General features: G+C 45.4%; 1 protein-coding gene across 1 annotated transcript in view; it reads right to left on the bottom strand.

The window, feature by feature from the left end:
* Nucleotides 1-19: 19 nt before the first annotated feature.
* The window catches only part of LOC135248624 (E3 ubiquitin-protein ligase TRIM35-like), a 17,408-nt gene continuing 341 nt past the window's right edge, over nucleotides 20-17,086 (bottom strand). The window contains exons 1-13 of the mRNA XM_064323445.1: nucleotides 16,247-17,086; nucleotides 12,199-12,294; nucleotides 10,504-10,734; nucleotides 9,911-9,933; nucleotides 9,696-9,814; nucleotides 8,327-8,864; nucleotides 6,628-6,631; nucleotides 5,423-5,737; nucleotides 3,320-3,415; nucleotides 2,322-2,552; nucleotides 2,052-2,074; nucleotides 1,550-1,668; nucleotides 20-835 (exon numbers count right to left, since the gene is read on the bottom strand). The exon at nucleotides 16,247-17,086 is cut by the window's right edge and continues 341 nt beyond it. Coding sequence (XP_064179515.1) covers nucleotides 276-835; nucleotides 1,550-1,668; nucleotides 2,052-2,074; nucleotides 2,322-2,552; nucleotides 3,320-3,415; nucleotides 5,423-5,737; nucleotides 6,628-6,631; nucleotides 8,327-8,864; nucleotides 9,696-9,814; nucleotides 9,911-9,933; nucleotides 10,504-10,734; nucleotides 12,199-12,294; nucleotides 16,247-16,636 — 2,745 coding nt within the window. The 5' untranslated portion in view covers nucleotides 16,637-17,086 and the 3' untranslated portion in view covers nucleotides 20-275. The remainder of the gene's footprint in view (nucleotides 836-1,549; nucleotides 1,669-2,051; nucleotides 2,075-2,321; nucleotides 2,553-3,319; nucleotides 3,416-5,422; nucleotides 5,738-6,627; nucleotides 6,632-8,326; nucleotides 8,865-9,695; nucleotides 9,815-9,910; nucleotides 9,934-10,503; nucleotides 10,735-12,198; nucleotides 12,295-16,246) is intronic.

Below are 17,086 nucleotides of genomic sequence, written 5' to 3' on the forward strand. Positions count from 1 at the left end.
AAAACAGAGGAATCCATCATGTGATATTCTCTCAGTGTTGAAGCAGTCCAGAGATGAACTGAAAAGCCTTTATTCATTTTAATATGAAATTTGATGCCATTAATTTGATTGTAGCTTTATTAGCACTACAGGTGCTTTTATAGTCATGTTAAATGCACCTTCTCTAAGTCACTTTGGCTCAAATCATGCATCAGCTGTAAGTTGTACATTATCAAGGAAAGATCTGTGAACTGAAATGTAACCAGCCCCCGCAAAAAATGAAAACCTTGAACTTTTTACACACACTGTTTTGATTGGTCCACACTTATAAGCACCTTCGCGGGTACGATTCTCAGGGGGTGGAACTGGCAGGACGTGCTGAAGTAGGGGTACACCCTCTCCGCAAAGGGGTGCGTGAAGGTGTATAGGGGGGTGCCGTTGGTGTCAGTGGCGTCGGAGAACGTGATTTTGCCCCCGTCCCAGTCCAGCTCCACCCGAACCCTCAGGAGCTTGCCCCGAACCGGGAGGGGCACAGACGGGGACTCCAGCGCCATGTATTCGCCGTCCCGCAGGCAGACCCCCCAGATCCTGTTCTCGGGGCAGGCAGAGATCAGCGCTTTCCTCTGCGCGGATCTGCCGGCCACGCCGACGATCCAGCTGGCGTTGCCGCCCACCTCCACGTCCCACAGGTGCGTCCCCGAGCGGTACCCCCGGGACCCCAGCATTTCGGCGCAGCTGTTGAACCTCTCCGGGGTGTCCGGGAGCTGCTGGTCCACGTTCCCGTCCCGCACGCTGGTCAGGTCCTCGGAGAGCCGCAGGAAAGGGTCGGCCGAATTCGGGTCCAGGATCACGGGACCTGGCCCGAGGTGAGGAGAGGAACGCATAAAAACACGGATGATGAATCACTCGTTTCGCAGCCATTTTGGATTTACCATCAAATTCAAAAGTATTTGGACAGAGACGACAATTTTCTGTTTTAAAAAGCCAAACGAAATAGGAGTAAGGTGTCCACATGCACCAGAAAAACAAAAGATTTGGCAAAAAATCCAGGTGTCTTACAGGTTTTGAACATACCAATTATGACCTTATGCCTTAAGATAAAAGTGAGATGAAGGCAAATTCGAATTGTCCAATTACTTTCGCTCCACTAAAATTTCGGGGGGGGGGGGGTGTAAAAAGAGCTTGAATTCCTACAGAGATATGGATTTCAATACCCTCAAATTAAAGCTGACAGTGTGCACTTTAACCTCATATTCATTGTTGTACTTCAAATCCAATGTGCTAGTGTAGAAAACAACAAAAATGTGTGTCACTGTCCCAATGCTTTCGCAATTACCTGTGTATTATACCATATTTATGATCTCGATGGCATTTTAAAGCATGTGTGATCTACGGGACGCTACTCACTGTACTGAACGGTCCCCAGCATCTTCTTGCGTGGACCACTAGGGGGCGGTCACAACACAAACGGAGTTGCACCATGGCTTCACCGTGGCTTCAAACGTGGGCCACGTTTAGTGCCTTCCTTTGGCGTAAGGTAGTAGGACCGTTAGCCTAGTTAAATACTCACTGTACTGAACGGTCCCCAGCATCTTCTCCCAGACTCTGTACTTGAGGTTGCTCAGGTGTTTGCACACGTCGATCAGCGCCCCCGGATCTTTCCCGGGGATCTGAGGTGCCGCCCAGACCCTGTGGTAAAGGGTCAGAGGTCAAGGGTCAAATGTCCGAAAAAATACAAAACACAGATGTCGCTTAAAAGATTCCACGTTCATAAAAAATAGAATTAGAGACCGGAGATCTCCCTGGAACACACTGCCAAATCAAATGTCAAAACTTTTGGCAAGAGGCAAAGTATTCTTATTTGAACACGAATAAGAAAAGTGCAATATTTTTTGTCTATTTGTAATCACATGCTATTGGTGTGAGCATCCCCTTTCTAGTCTTACTGTAGATGGTATGAACATTTAAGCATGTTTTGTGGCACATTATATTGAAGAAGGTCAGAACCGAGAGCAGCTGTTTCACCATTGTCCAGTGTTTTGAGGATCTCAAGTGTGCGGTGTTCACTCTACCTGGTCATTGTTGTCTTGTAATTCTGGAAGTGACAAGAACAATAGTTTATTCTCTAATATGCATTTATACAAAATACACATTGTCATCTAAAAACAACTTTAAAAAATAATTAACATAAAACAAAGGAGGTATATGCACTTTATAACATGAATTCTATGTCCTTGTTTTTACAAGAAAACAATAAAAAAACAATAAAATATACAAAGGATATGTATATGGATGTATGCATATGCGTATATAACTGTAACCAATGACCTATGACCTCTGACCTGCAGAAATGAGAGGTTGCGTAGTTTCAGTTGCTGCTCCATGGCCGTCACCGTGTCTGAAAGAGAGGACATCTCTCCTTTCATTTTCTCTATCTTCTCCTTCATCATGCGACTCTTCTGCTTCTCTTCCTCCCTCATCGCGGCGATCCTGGCCTCCTCTTCCTCCCGCAGAAAGCGATGGAGCTTCTCAAACTCGTCTGTTATCTTCCTCTCCGCCTGCCGGGCCTCGTGCTGGAACAGGAAACACTTAGAAAGCATTCTGATAAACGATAACATACGATGTAAGAATACGATAATGAATGGAATCTCCTATACAACAAATTCTAACGTTTTGCTAGTGTATATTAGCTAGACCGAAGAGCAACAGAATTGATTCCTGGTACGAAAAACAATGGGGGAAGACTTAAGACTTAAGATGCTTAATTTCTTCAAGCTCAGTGAAAAGGAGATTTGGGAGTGATATGGTTGAGGCTTTTAAATTCATGAAGGGGATCAATAAAGTGAACTACAAACAATTTCTCCAGGTCGAGTTCTGTTAGTAGAACGAGGGGACAGAAATGGAAATTAGCAAAATGTAAATTCGGTACGAACGTTAGGAGAGTAGTCAATGTGTGGCATAGCCTGCCAGGACATGTGGTAGAGGCAGTAACTCTGGGGATTTTTCAAGACTAGGCTTGGTACGGTGTCAGATACTGTCTAGTCTGCAGATGATCAGAGCACTAATTTAGTCGGGAAAATGGCGAGCATCGTTGGGCTGAATGGCCCGTTCTCATCGTTATGTTATGTTATGTTATATAAACAAAAAGAGTTGAATGTGCATTTAACACAGGTCTTATCTGCAAGTACAACCAGACACATACATACACGCATACATGCATACATACATATATCCACGTACATGTACACATGCATGCGTTCGTATAAACAGGCGGAGCTCCCGTAAATAATGCACAGCTACGCACCTGCATGCATACGTGCACTGAGTGAAATGAGAGTACCGTGTTATGCTCGGCCGATTGATTGCAGATTCGTTTGACTTCGTTAGCAGAGTCTAACCACTTCTTCAGTGGCCTCACTGTCACCTTTAACTCCTCCTGGAACCAGTGAGAGGACAGACGGACGGACGGACGGACAGACGGACAAATGTACAGACAGATGGACAGGCTGTCATTTCCTGAATTTCTGTGGTTGTTAAAAGAGTCGGGATGCTCAGCCCAGTGTCCTGGCCAAATTCCCACAAACCATGCGCCTGGCCACCAAATCCTCTGCGACATCGTGATTGGCCACATAATCTCTTGCATTCCATTTCCACGGGTTATCACTGCAAAAGACAGCTGGTTCTGCTGTCAAATGTTCAAATTTTAACTGAACTGAACTCTCATAGAGTGCACCTGGCCCCTAATAGACTCGTGTACTCTGTTAGAGAGGTTGTTGTGGTGGAGTGGTTGGAACTGGGAGACACACACACGCACACACACACACGCGCACACATGCACACACTCATGCACGCAGGCACACACGTCATTCATGCACTCACACACACAGACACAACATTCATATACGTACTGTGAAAACACTCATCTCTCTCTCTCTCTCTCTCTCTCATGTATGCTCATAAACACAACATACACACATTATTCTTACACACAGTACACACATTGTTCTTACACATGCACACACACGTACACACATATATATGTATATACCACACACATAATTCATACACACACACAGACACAACATTCTTATACATACTGTGAAAACACTCATTATCCCTCTCTCTCTCTCTCTCACGTACACACATATGCTCATAAACACAACATACACACATTATTCTTACACACAGTACACGCATTGTTCTTACACATGCACACACACACACACACGTACACACATATATATGTATATACCACACACATAATAAATACCCACACACAGTATAAATATACGGTACACATGCTGTTCTCTTACTCTCTCTCACGCACACACACACACACACACACACATGCATATACACCGCATGCACACACACACACACACACACACACACACTCCATGTCCATCAGTTGAGTGTGTTGCCACTGGGTGACAGACGTTTATGAATGTTAAAACATGACCTAGGGCCACGGCTCGTCTCATTGGTCAGTAAGGGGACACCTCAGACGCACAGCTGTTCTCCGTGTCCTATTATATCCCCTTATGTCATTTGTCATAAGGGGCTGTAAATATCACTGGATGCCCATGTCAAGCATCAGACAGCTTTGTGAAAGGGACGCGGTGGTGTCAATGCACCGCTCACATCCTTTCAATTATAAACTAAAGCCGACAGCTATTCGGCCATTCAGCAAAAGGATTAGTCTAAAGCTGGAGTGCCCAGCCCTGTTCTCCGGACAGCCGCAGGGACCGCCGTGTTCTGTCCTTTATATATTTAGTATTAAGATTTAGCTCGTTTGATTTAAGGCCCTGTGCGATCACTTTGACTTTTTTCGCGAAGCCACCATTTTTTTTTTTTTACAAATGTACAAACAGGAAAAAGGAAAACAGCACTTTGTTTTGTTATAAGTGTATGTCATTCCCAAACACAAGCTGGAGGCCTAACAGATCATTTTAATTCAGTAGTACATATTCACTTCAATATCCCTTCTGATTGGCAGCCGGCTACAGACACACTGCTGATTGGTTAAGACTTATCACCGGGGCACCTGTTCCTGCAACATGGTCTCCAGAAGATCAGTACCAAATCCTCCCATTTTGGGCAGTGCAAGAACTTTGTTTGCTTTCAGGATGAAAAAATTATTTGAAAATCTGAACTGATTTAATAGGATTAATATCCTATTAGTCCTTGTTTTATTTTGCTTTTGAATACTGCTCACACTAAAGAAGAAGACCTCTAATGGTAAGAGGTCATGACTGGCAGCAATGACAATGAAGAAGAATTCAACAGGCCGAGAAGACTGGAGTGTTTTCACTCTTGTTTTTTTGTTCCTTTCTTGATGTTTCTCAAAAGACTCCAAGCACCATAGAAGGTGAGTAAAGCCTAGATTACACCAGCACTGGTTCACAACAGTACAACTGACTGAAAAACTCGCGAATGCCCTCACCTTACTGTGCTGCGGGGAGCCGCCGTGGGACTGGTACCCCGACGAGGTCCGACAGGCCCAGCAGACGGGCAGCGCCCCCCAGATGGGCTCGCCGCAGCCCAGGCATCTCCGGGACCCCTCCTCTTCCCCGCGGGGGACCCCGAAATCTTCCCTGCCGCACCCTCCAGAAGGACACGGCGAGCATGAGGATGAGCGAGAGCCGGCCTCCATTCTGTCACCCAAACACTCCAAACACTCCAAGCACCCCCAACTCCCACACCCAGCACCCCTTGTCTTTAAGTGGTCATGTGACATACGTGTGTGTTTCAGAGTATTCTGACATTTGTGGGTCACACTAGATATGATTACAGCAAGAACCCCCCCCCGCATGTCCACCCCCCCATGCCCCCCCCATGCCCACCCACTCCCACCCCCACTCCCCCATGCCCCCCCCCCACTCTCGCCATGCACTGAGTAAAAGGAAACATTACATTATTAGGTTAATAATGTTTGTTCTTCAGCATGTCGCTAATAATATATTGTTATGTCTATCAATTGGGGTTTTTCCTCTCTTGCTCCTGTATTTTCACCGATATATGTAGATGTTTATGTGTGTGAGCATCGGTTTGTAAATGCACACACACCACACACACACACACACACACACATATATGAGGGGCTTGGCGGGGCTTGAAAAATGAAACACAGACCCGGAGCCCCCCACCCCCATGTCTAGTTTACATGTGTGGAACGTTATGGTGTTTCGTTTTGCAGAGTGCTGACTGTCGGAGAAGAAAAAAAACACGTCAGCATTCTGCATTCTGAAGGGAAGGGAGGGAGTAATGTTTCCCTGGTAACACTTTTACAATAAGGTTCCATTCACTGACACGAGTTAATGCATTAACTAACCCGTGCTAAGAATGAGCCAATCCACTAACAAGGCCATGTGTTAGCATTATTTTTTTTTACAAGCTTACCATTTTTATCTATTGAGAAATTATGCTAAAATGTCACCAAAAAAAAAAAAAACCGGAAGCTGGAATCAAATCCTGCATTTATTTTATTCATTAATCTTCAGATACAGTATAATACAGTTTTCAGCCACTGGTAATTGGTCGTTTTTTTTTCTACAGTGTGCAATTGCACTAGTTCGTATACAATTACAGAATCTTCTCTTTCACTTACAGTGCACTGTATATGGGCCTGGGGAGGTCTCCTTGACATACTCTCCTGAGAACCCAGCAGACAAAAAAGTTTAAGTCTTTAAATTTGTTTGACATAATAGGAGTGTGTCTTGGATGACAACAAAAGCATGTTACAGGAAAAATATTGTCAAAAATACATATATATATTTTAGTTTTATTGAATGTCTCTTGTAGTGTAGGTTTCAGCATTGTTGAATATATGTGTTCTTGTGATTAACAGCAGATACTCGACCCTACCGGGGATAGAAATGAATTACTGGGTCTGAAGAGGATATTCGTGTCATAGTTACAGATGCCCCCTCACGAGCTTGACATTTCCGTTTAGGAAGCTCCTGTATTTAAAGACGCTATATTTATGGTGCAGGCATGCACATTCATCTTCTGAAGTTTTGTGTTCTGTGCATTAGCTACCATATTTATCCCAGCATGCTTTTAGGCTTCCTCTGACAACAGCGACGAAAGAGGAAATTAATTAAACCAGCGCAACTTACACAAACGGCCATTTTCACACACAATCCATTAATGCAGCCTGATGCCACTGGCAGTGCCCCCACATGGGAGATAAACCCGCAACCTCTGGGTTAAAACGTCCAGCTCCAGAACAGTTATACAGTCGGGAATGAAGTTTTAAGTGAAACCCTTCCTTTATTTCATTCAATGACCAGTTAATCATATAATCACACAGCACATTGCATGGACCTTAACCCTTTGAAGGGAAGGGTTTTTTGGAATGTTTATCTGTTGTTACATCAGCATTAGAATGTGCAAGAACATTCTAATCACATATTTGTGATCTTACACCTTAAAAAGCGTTAATCGCAGTCAGCTCATTTCAAGACGACTGACTCGGGCAAGCAATTTTTATTTGTGTTCACTTCATTTGCATTTTCTCATTTTAAGACATCAGGACAAAAAATGTAATGTACACATCAGAGTAAATGCGTAAGTGACAACTGGGCTACGCTCATTTTTGTCTCACATAATTAGTCTTGTGTTACAATTAAATTAAGAAAAAGTACAGTGTGTCCTCATCTTCAGCTTGTGACGCAAAGAACGCTTTAACAGAAATAAAAACTGATCGGTTCTAAAAGCGGAGGTGGAAAATCCAGATCCAGACGGTAAAAGTCCTCTCTCCCGTGACAATCCTGTTCCAGCAGCCTGGATTTGCAAATGAGGTCAATCCTTCAGCCAGGAAGTAAAGCTAATCAGTGAAATCAGCCGGCTGAGTTCACGTGTGTGAGAAACACGTGCCAGGACTTTTGCCTTGTTTGTCAAGGTTTCCCCCGATTATTTACCGATTAAACTTAACATACATGAAGTTCAAGATGCAAGTTAAGTATGTGTTAATTCTTGCCATTGCGCAGCTCAACAGCAACTAAGGAGGAACCTACGGGCTTACTGAGCTGAGCTAGCATACATCACTTTATATTTAGTATAAATTTTTAATTGTCACTGGTTTTTAACTTTAACTTTTAACTTTTAACTCTTACTCCTGTTCAGCACATCACATTTTACTGCATTTTACCATTTTACTGCATGAGATTGTACCACACATGCTGTGTTGTCTTTTTGTGTGCATTTGACGTTCTTATGTGCACTGTATTGTATCTCCGCGTGAGCTACGTGCCAGCGAAAGACAAATCTCCATTATTGCCTGCGTTAACGGACAATAAAGTTTTGAATCTTTTTAATCTTTCTGACCCCAGGGCTTTTTTTCTACCTGCGCGGCTGCACCTGGACGGACACCTGGGCGGGGAGGACCCGCAGGCCGTGCCGCCGGCACGCCGTCAGGAAGTAGGGGTACACCGGCTCGGTGAAGCGCTGCGAGAAGGCGTAGAGGGCGGCGCCGTCGGCCGCGTCCGAGAAGGCCACCCGACCCCCGTCCCAGTCCAGCTCCACCCTCACCCTCCGGAGCCCGCCCCGGACCGGGATGGGGGTGACGGGGCTGGTGTAGGCGGCGTACCGGCCCAGGAACAGGCCGATGCTCCACAGGCCCTCCTCGGGGCGCGGCCCGATGTCCGCCCTGCGCTCCACGGACGCGGCGGCCACGCCCAGCGCCCAGTCGGTGTTCTCGCCCACCTCCACCTCCCAGGCGTGGGCGCCCGAGCGGAGGCCGCGGGACCCCAGGACCACCTCGTAGTTGGAGAAGCGCTCGGGGTTGCCGGGCAGCTGCTGGCACTTCCTGTAGCGCACGCTGGTCAGGTCCTCCGACAGGATCTGCCAGGGTGCGGCGGTGTTGGGGTCAAGGGTCACCGGAGCTATAGAAAAATATAGAGGGCAAAAAAACACAGGCAAGATCAGAAAGGCGGTGAGCACACTTTTGGCCCCAGATGGACCCGGGATTCTATCTCACCGTCACCTGTAAGTATCCTATGAAGGATGGGGCACATCTTAGGTGTCCTGGCCAAATTCCCAAAATGGCTTTCTCTCCTCTCCAACATTTGCCCTCAACTTTTATTTACAAAAATAAATATATTTTTTAAATTCTGGGTTTTTTGGTCTTTTGGTAAATGGTAAATGGACTGCATTTATATAGCGCTTTTATCCAAAGCGCTTTACAATTTATGCCTCTCATTCACCCATTCACACACACACTCACACACCAACGGTGAAAGGCGGCCATGCAAGGTACCAATCAACGCATTGGGAGCAATTAGGATTTAGGTGTCTTGCTCAGAGACACTTCAACACGCCCAGGGCGGGGGGATCGAACCGACAACCCTCCGACTGCCAGTCAACCGTTCTTACCGCCCGAGCAATGGCGTCCCTATTTAAAAATTAAGGACTCATTTTTATTGAATCAAAGTTGATGTTGCGTCGTATCAGACGCACGCCGTATCGCACCATCGCCAAGACTTCTACCCGGCTTCCTCAAGACACACGGCATGTAAATGGACTGCATTTATATAGCGCTTTTATCCAAAGCGCTTTACAATTGATGCCTCTCATTCACCCCATTCACACACACACTCACACACCAATGGTGGAAGGCTGCCGTGCAAGGTCCCACATGAAGCTTGAAATGTAATCAATATGAACGTGCTGTGTCGTAACCGCCATAATCACGCCCTGTAGTATCAGGTACTCACTGTACTGGACAATCCCCAGCATCTTCTCCCAAACTCGGAACTTGAGATTGCCCAGGTGCTCAGCCACGTCGACCAACGCCCCCGCGGCCACCTCTGGTTCCCGTGGCGTGCTGGAGACCCTGTGTAAATAGCGAGGGGTGAACGTTGCCGAGGTTTTGGTCCAAAAAAAAGGAAATTGTAAAAACGGAAGGCAGCATAGAAGCATAGATCTTTACCTTTTTACTGTGTCACTGTAGTTCTGAAAGACACAACGACGGGTAATTAGATCTTCAACCTCTTTTCACCTCTTTTGGAAAACTTATTTCGTGTTGGCATTTGATTTTATGTTGTTGTTGTTGTTGTTACTTGAAAGTTATCTGATTAGTGCGTGAATTTCCACTGAATTTTGCACAGAAGCAGTTATGGAGGATTAAGGATAAAACGTGATCAAGCAGAAACACTGAATTTCAATAAATTATGAATAACACTTTTACGAGCATGGTATTACTTATTTATAAGCTATTTATTTCACTGTGTATAGCATTTGCAATGCACACACAGATTGGCATTTGTAAATCACAGTTATATTTTTAGTGCAGTTTACTTGGAGATGGTTTAGACACACACACACACACACACACACACACAGTCTATTGATTATGTTTGCATTCCAACAGCATATGGTACATATTATTCATATTATACATGATATTCATAAGGCAATCATGGGGAAGCAGTGGTGCTTTGTGATTGGATAATTCTGTTGTGCACAATTGCATTTTGTCATCGTTGCCATTGGAAACCCATTGAGGTGTCGATTGGCGCTTACGTCCAGTAAAGAGATGTCCTCAGCGTTCAGCTCCCTTTCTGTGGCTTTCACCAAGGTAGAGAGGGAGGATATCTCTCTTTTTATCTTCTCTAACTTCTCCTTCATCGCCTGACTCTTCTGCTCCTCCTCCTCCCTCAGTACAGCAATCCTGGCCTCCTCTTCCTCTCGCAGAAACTCGTGGAGTTTCTCGAACTGCTCCCGGATCTGTCTTTCCGTGTGCTGGGTCTGTATCTAGGATGGCAAAATTTTTTAATCGTGAACATATGTATCCTATACATATACACAGCGTTAAATCAATTATTACAGAATATGTATTGGTAACTATTGGACTCATATGTACCCTGTTAGAGTTGAATTAACACTGAACACTTTACCGTGTATGTGTATGTATTTTTTATACTCTCACTCATATGGGAATGTTGTTCGCCTGTTCTGGCACTTGGGTAATGCTGTTCTGTAAGTTGTTTTCAGGAAAAGAGTATCTGCTCAATGAATGTAATGCAGTATGACAAACAATGCATAGACACATGGTTTGTTATATACCCACACACACATGAATTCACTTGCATATACACACAGATACAAATACACATATGCACAAACGTGTGCTTGCTCAAACACAGACGCAGGTTCACCACATACACACACACACACACACATGCTTGCTTGTGCACACACACACACACACACACACACAGAATCAATGACAGAAAGAAGGATGCATAGAGAATGTATAATACAACTCTATTTAGTCTGGAATAGACGCATGTAACTATTAAACTAGAAAGTAAAAAAGAATTAAACAATTAAATTAAAAAAAGGTAAATGGTTTTCCAGTAATGCGTGCTGGGTCATATCCAAACTGGAGTGAATTATTATCAGCTGCTACAACAGACATTTTCAGTTTTTTTCAGTACCTTCCTGTCTCCATTTCTCACTTGCCCGTGTCCAAATATTGTGTTTAAAAGCATAAAAGTAAAAAAAAGAAGGTCACTTTACGATACACTTTTCTGTTTTGGACTAAACGGGTCCATGACACACTTTTGCATGACTACAGATATGTCTCAAAACAGTAAAACTGAGATACAGCATTTATCTTTACAATTGTGCTTTTGCAGTACACTGATGTATTATTTACCTACATTACTGTCACTGGGCACGTGCACTTATCCAGAGCAACTAGCACAGCTTTTTTTTTTAAAGACAGACCATTCAACTATACAGCTGTATGTATACGGAAGCAGTTCAGAAAAATGAATTTCCCTTGTGGACGATAAAGAACATCTATCTATCCATCTATCTATCTATCTTCAGGGTAAGTACCTTGAACAGGGGTACAACAGCAGTATTTTATCTTACAAAGAACTTGCAACCGTCGGGTCACAAACCCAGTTCCCAACACATTAAACTACATCGCCGCCCATCCCAGACACCATCAGCTTGGTCCTGGAGAGCCGCAGGGTGCACTGCTTTCCATTGTTTATCAGCAGTTATCCATTGTTTATCAGCAGCAGTACCATGGTCTGGGCGAATACTCGATTTTGATTGGCTGGAAGGTGAGCTCTCCCCCAGAACCCCCCCCCCCCCATCCCCCTGCCATACATCTTTCAGGCACAATGACATTATTAAACATGACACGATGGAGGGAGACAGAATGGGTGTGAAGAGGCGGACAGGTGAGGTTTCCATGGTTACCTTTATGTACTGGGCCATTTGGACGTAGCTCAGTTTCGCGTCCTTGAAGGCGGCCAGTTTCTCCTTCAGCACCGTCTGGAGCACCAGGAGCTCTGCCTGGAAGGACAAATCAGAATCCCCCCCGACGTCATTCCTACTTTCTGACTATCAGCCTGTCTTCATGCAGTTACTTTAGTCCTCTTTCAATTTATCCTGTGCATTGGGTTTTATGAACTACTGTGGGCCCGTCCCTTTAAGAATGCAATCCCAGAGTTCCTCCAATTTACTGCGGGACCATCCCTTTAAGAATGCAATCCCAGGGTTCCCCCTGTTTGCTGTAGGCCCGTCCCTTTAAGAATACAATCCCTGGGTTCCCCTTGTTTGCTGTGGGACCACCCCTTTAAGAATTAAATCCCAGAGTTCCCCCCATTTGCTGTGGGACCATCCCTTTAAGAATGCAAGTCCAGGGTTCCCCTGACTGCCGTGAACACACTGTAGGATCATAGGAAGACATGCCCATAAGATGCATTGCCAAAAAGTCAAGGAAATTATTGCATTTGTTGTTGATCACTGGATTTTGGCACCTCTGTGACTTCCCCAGATTTCTCCCTATCTGTAGCAGTGTGGGGAACGGCCCTGAATGAGATGTCAGGCGGAGAGGCAGCCACTTCCTCCTGCCGATAAGCGAGTTGGGGGGGAGGTGGCTGTTGTTGTGCCCTTTGTCCCTCTCTCAAGTCTCCAAAGGTGGACCCCCTCACTCCCCCCCCGCCCCCCCCGCCCCCAAAACACGTGCCCATGCCGACAGATTGCGATGCTCGATCAACCAGACAAACCAGCCCCTTCCACAAGAGGTAGCATCTTCTCCACGCACTCTTTCCCTAACCCCAGAGACATGACAATGTAGAATCTCGTGAATCTCTTTTATTTATACTTAAATCTTGATAACAATGGGGTTTTTTTTCTCTCCAGAATCATTGCTGCAATGTTTTTGCACTTTAATCCACTTGCCTGAGAGCCAGAGACTATTGTGCACACCCTACAGGCCACACACAGTACTACAGGGTGTTTGACAGTTCTTTCATTGCACAAACAAACAAAGCAATCTGCCGAGTCATGGTAATAAACTGAGGCTGAGATAAGCAGAGGCGGAAGAGGCGTGTTCTGTCAGCGTTCGCAGACGCACGGCGGTGTGACTCCAAGCCACACGATGTTAAATATGGCAGGCTATTAAAAGTTAACAGTCACTCAAAGTTCACTTCACGGAACGCTTCTTTATTTTACTTTCCAGCGCCACAAACAGGTGCTAGACAATAGACAATGCAGTGGATCCAACAGAACAATATGATCTTGATATTATTTACTTCGTGAATCAAATTCATAGGCTAAGGCCTATGTGCTCTGATAGTATAATGAAGTCAATAGGCTATAGCCTGTAAAATATTTGTGCTAGGCCTATGCGAAAATAAGAATTTAACAAAATGGCCTATAATAACTACAAAATAGTGTTCTGCACAATAAAACAACATATACCGTGGCCTATTGTAAATAAAACAGAACTGTCCTTAATTAAACAGTAGACATTGTCCTATAAAGTAGGTTAAATAAAATGAAAAAGGTGTAGGCATATAATGAAGCACAGGACTCTGCATTCAAGCGATATCTTTGTATCGAACTGTCTGCAGACAGTAAATGCTCTCTCTGCCCACATGGAATTAGCCTGGAACATGGCAAGTGTGTAATTCCCATTTTCCTGTGGTTATATTTCTTGGCAAATGATAAATACTTTGGGCAGGAATTCCCGGGAACACATTTCCCGCTGTTGAACCCTGGTCCAGAGGTGTCCAATCCGAAAAGGGCTGGTGTGGGTACAGGTTTTAGCCTAGCACTAAAACACCTGATTTAACTATTTAACTAATCATGGTCTTCAATCAAAACCTTGACAAGTAGAATCAGTCTTAGTCTGGGACTAAAACAAAAACCTGCATCCACACCGACCCTTTTTTTTGGATAAGATTAGACACCCCTGCCCTCGTCCATACACAGTACTACAGGAGATCCAGTGACTATTTTACACCCTACAGGCCACACACAGTACTACAGGAGAGCCAGTGACTATTTTACACCCCATAGGCCACACACAGTACTACAGGAGAGCCAGTGACTATTTTACACCCTACAGGCCACACACAGTACTACAGGAGAGCCAGTGACTATTTTACACCCCATAGGCCACACATAGTACTACAGGAGATCCAGTGACTATTTTACACCCTACAGGCCACACACAGTACTACAGCATACAGTACTAGAGGAGAGCCAGTGACTATTTTACACCCCATAGGCCACACATAGTACTACAGGAGATCCAGTGACTATTTTACACTTTACAGGCCACATACAGTAGTAGAGGAGAGCCAGTGACTATTTTACACCCTACAGGCAACATACAGTACTACAGGAAAGCTAGTGACTATTTTACACCCTACAGGCCACACACAGTACTAGAGGAGATCCAGTGACTATTTTACACTCTACAGGCCACACACAGTGCTACAGGAGGGCCAGTGACTATTTTACACCCTACAGGCCACATACAGTACTAGAGGAGAGCCAGTGACTATTGTACACCCTACAGGCCACACACAGTACTACAGGAGAGCCAGTGACTATTTTACACCCCATAGGTCACACATAGTACTACAGGAGATCCAGTGACTATTTTACACCCTACAGGCCACACACAGTACTACAGGAGAGCCAGTGACTATTTTACACTCTACATGCCACACACAGTACTACAGGAGATCCAGTGACTATTTTACACTTTACAGGCCACATACAGTACTAGAGGAGAGCCAGTGACTATTTTACACCCTATAGGCCACACATAGTACTACAGGAGATCCAGTGACTAATTTACACCCTACAGGCCACACACAGTATTACAGGAGATCCAGTGACTATTTTACACTTTACAGGCCACATACAGTACTAGAGGAGAGCCAGTGACTATTTTACACCCTACAGGCAACATACAGTACTACAGGAAAGCTAGTGACTATTTTACACCCTACAGGCCACACACAGTACTAGAGGAGATCCAGTGACTATTTTACACTCTACAGGCCACACACAGTGCTACAGGAGGGCCAGTGACTATTTTACACCCTACAGGCAACATACAGTACTAGAGGAGAGCCAGTGACTATTGTACACCCTACAGGCCACACACAGTACTACAGGAGAGCCAGTGACTATTTTACACCCCATAGGTCACACATAGTACTACAGGAGATCCAGTGACTATTTTACACCCTACAGGCCACACACAGTACTACAGGAGAGCCAGTGACTATTTTACACCCTACATGCCACACACAGTACTACAGGAGATCCAGTGACTATTTTACACTTTAAAGGCCACATACAGTACTAGAGGAGAGCCAGTGACTATTTTACACCCCATAGGCCACACATAGTACTACAGGAGATCCAGTGACTAATTTACACCCTACAGGCCACACACAGTATTACAGGAGATCCAGTGACTATTTTACACTTTACAGGCCACATACGGTACTAGAGGAGAGCCAGTGACTATTTTACACCCTACAGGCAACATACAGTACTACAGGAAAGCCAGTGACTATTTTACACTCTACAGGCCACACACAGTGCTACAGGAGGGCCAGTGACTATTTTACACTCTACACGTCACACACAGTACTACAGGAGATCCAGTGACTATTTTACACTCTACAGGCCACACACAGTACCACAGGAGGGCCAGTGACTATTTTACAGGCTACACAGTGAATATGGGACATTAATTCACGACATGAACAGCTAATTGTGACACAAAGTCTCTTTAGTTAAGAGAGTAAATAAATCCCTCAGCAGACATTAACCGATAGTCTAATTCGAGAACATTTAACAGCTGGTTGGAATGACAGTTAGAAGACACAGCAAAAAAAAACCTGGGTTGCACAGAGTTTCCTCAGGATGGGGTTGAGTTTGCACAGCGCTGCATTGAAGGGGTGTGTGTGTGTGTGGGGGGGGGGGGGTTCACCTTGCAGTGGGGCAGCACGGCCTCCAGGGGGCAGAAGCTGTGGTTGCGGTGCTGCTGGGTCAGGCAGTCCACGCAGATGAGCTGGCGGTCCTGCAGGCAGAAGAGCTTGAGGCTCTCCCCGTGGCTGGGGCAGGAGCGGCCCGCCCCCTTCCTCGCCCGCTCCCTCAGGTACGACTGGCAGGTGTTCCGGAGGGTCAGGTTGAGCACGGGCTCCTCCGCGGACGCCCTCCTGCAGACGGGGCAGTCCCGCAGCTCGCTGCAGAGCCAGTGCTGGGCGAGGCACGTCCTGCAGAAGCTGTGGCTGCATTTCAGCACCACGGGGTCCTGGAAGATGTCCGCACACACCGGGCAAGAGAGCTCCTGCTCCAGGAGTGAGTGAGAGCTCAGCATCCTGTCTGCTATACGCACAAGCGCACACGCAGATGCACAGACAAACTATCTCTCAAATCTCTGCTTACAAAATGCCTAAGCTTTCATCTACCTCACTAACACACCTGAGCTTTCATCTACCTCACTAACACACCTGAGCTTTCATCTACCTCACTAACACGCCTGAGCTTTCATCTACCTCACTAACACACCTGAGCTTTCATCTACCTCACTAACACACTTGAGCTTTCATCTACCTCACTAACACACCTGAGCTTTCATCTACCTCACTAACACACCTGAGCTTTCCTCTATCTCACTAACACACCTGAGCTTTCCTCTGCCTCACTAACACACCTGAGCTTTCCTCTACCTCACTAACACACCTGAGCTTTCTTCTACCTCACTAACACACTTGAGCTTTCCTCTACCTCACTAACACACTTGAGCTTTCATCTACCTCACTAACAC

Source organism: Anguilla rostrata, chromosome 2, assembly GCF_018555375.3.
Source record: "Anguilla rostrata isolate EN2019 chromosome 2, ASM1855537v3, whole genome shotgun sequence".
NCBI lineage: Eukaryota > Metazoa > Chordata > Actinopteri > Anguilliformes > Anguillidae > Anguilla > Anguilla rostrata.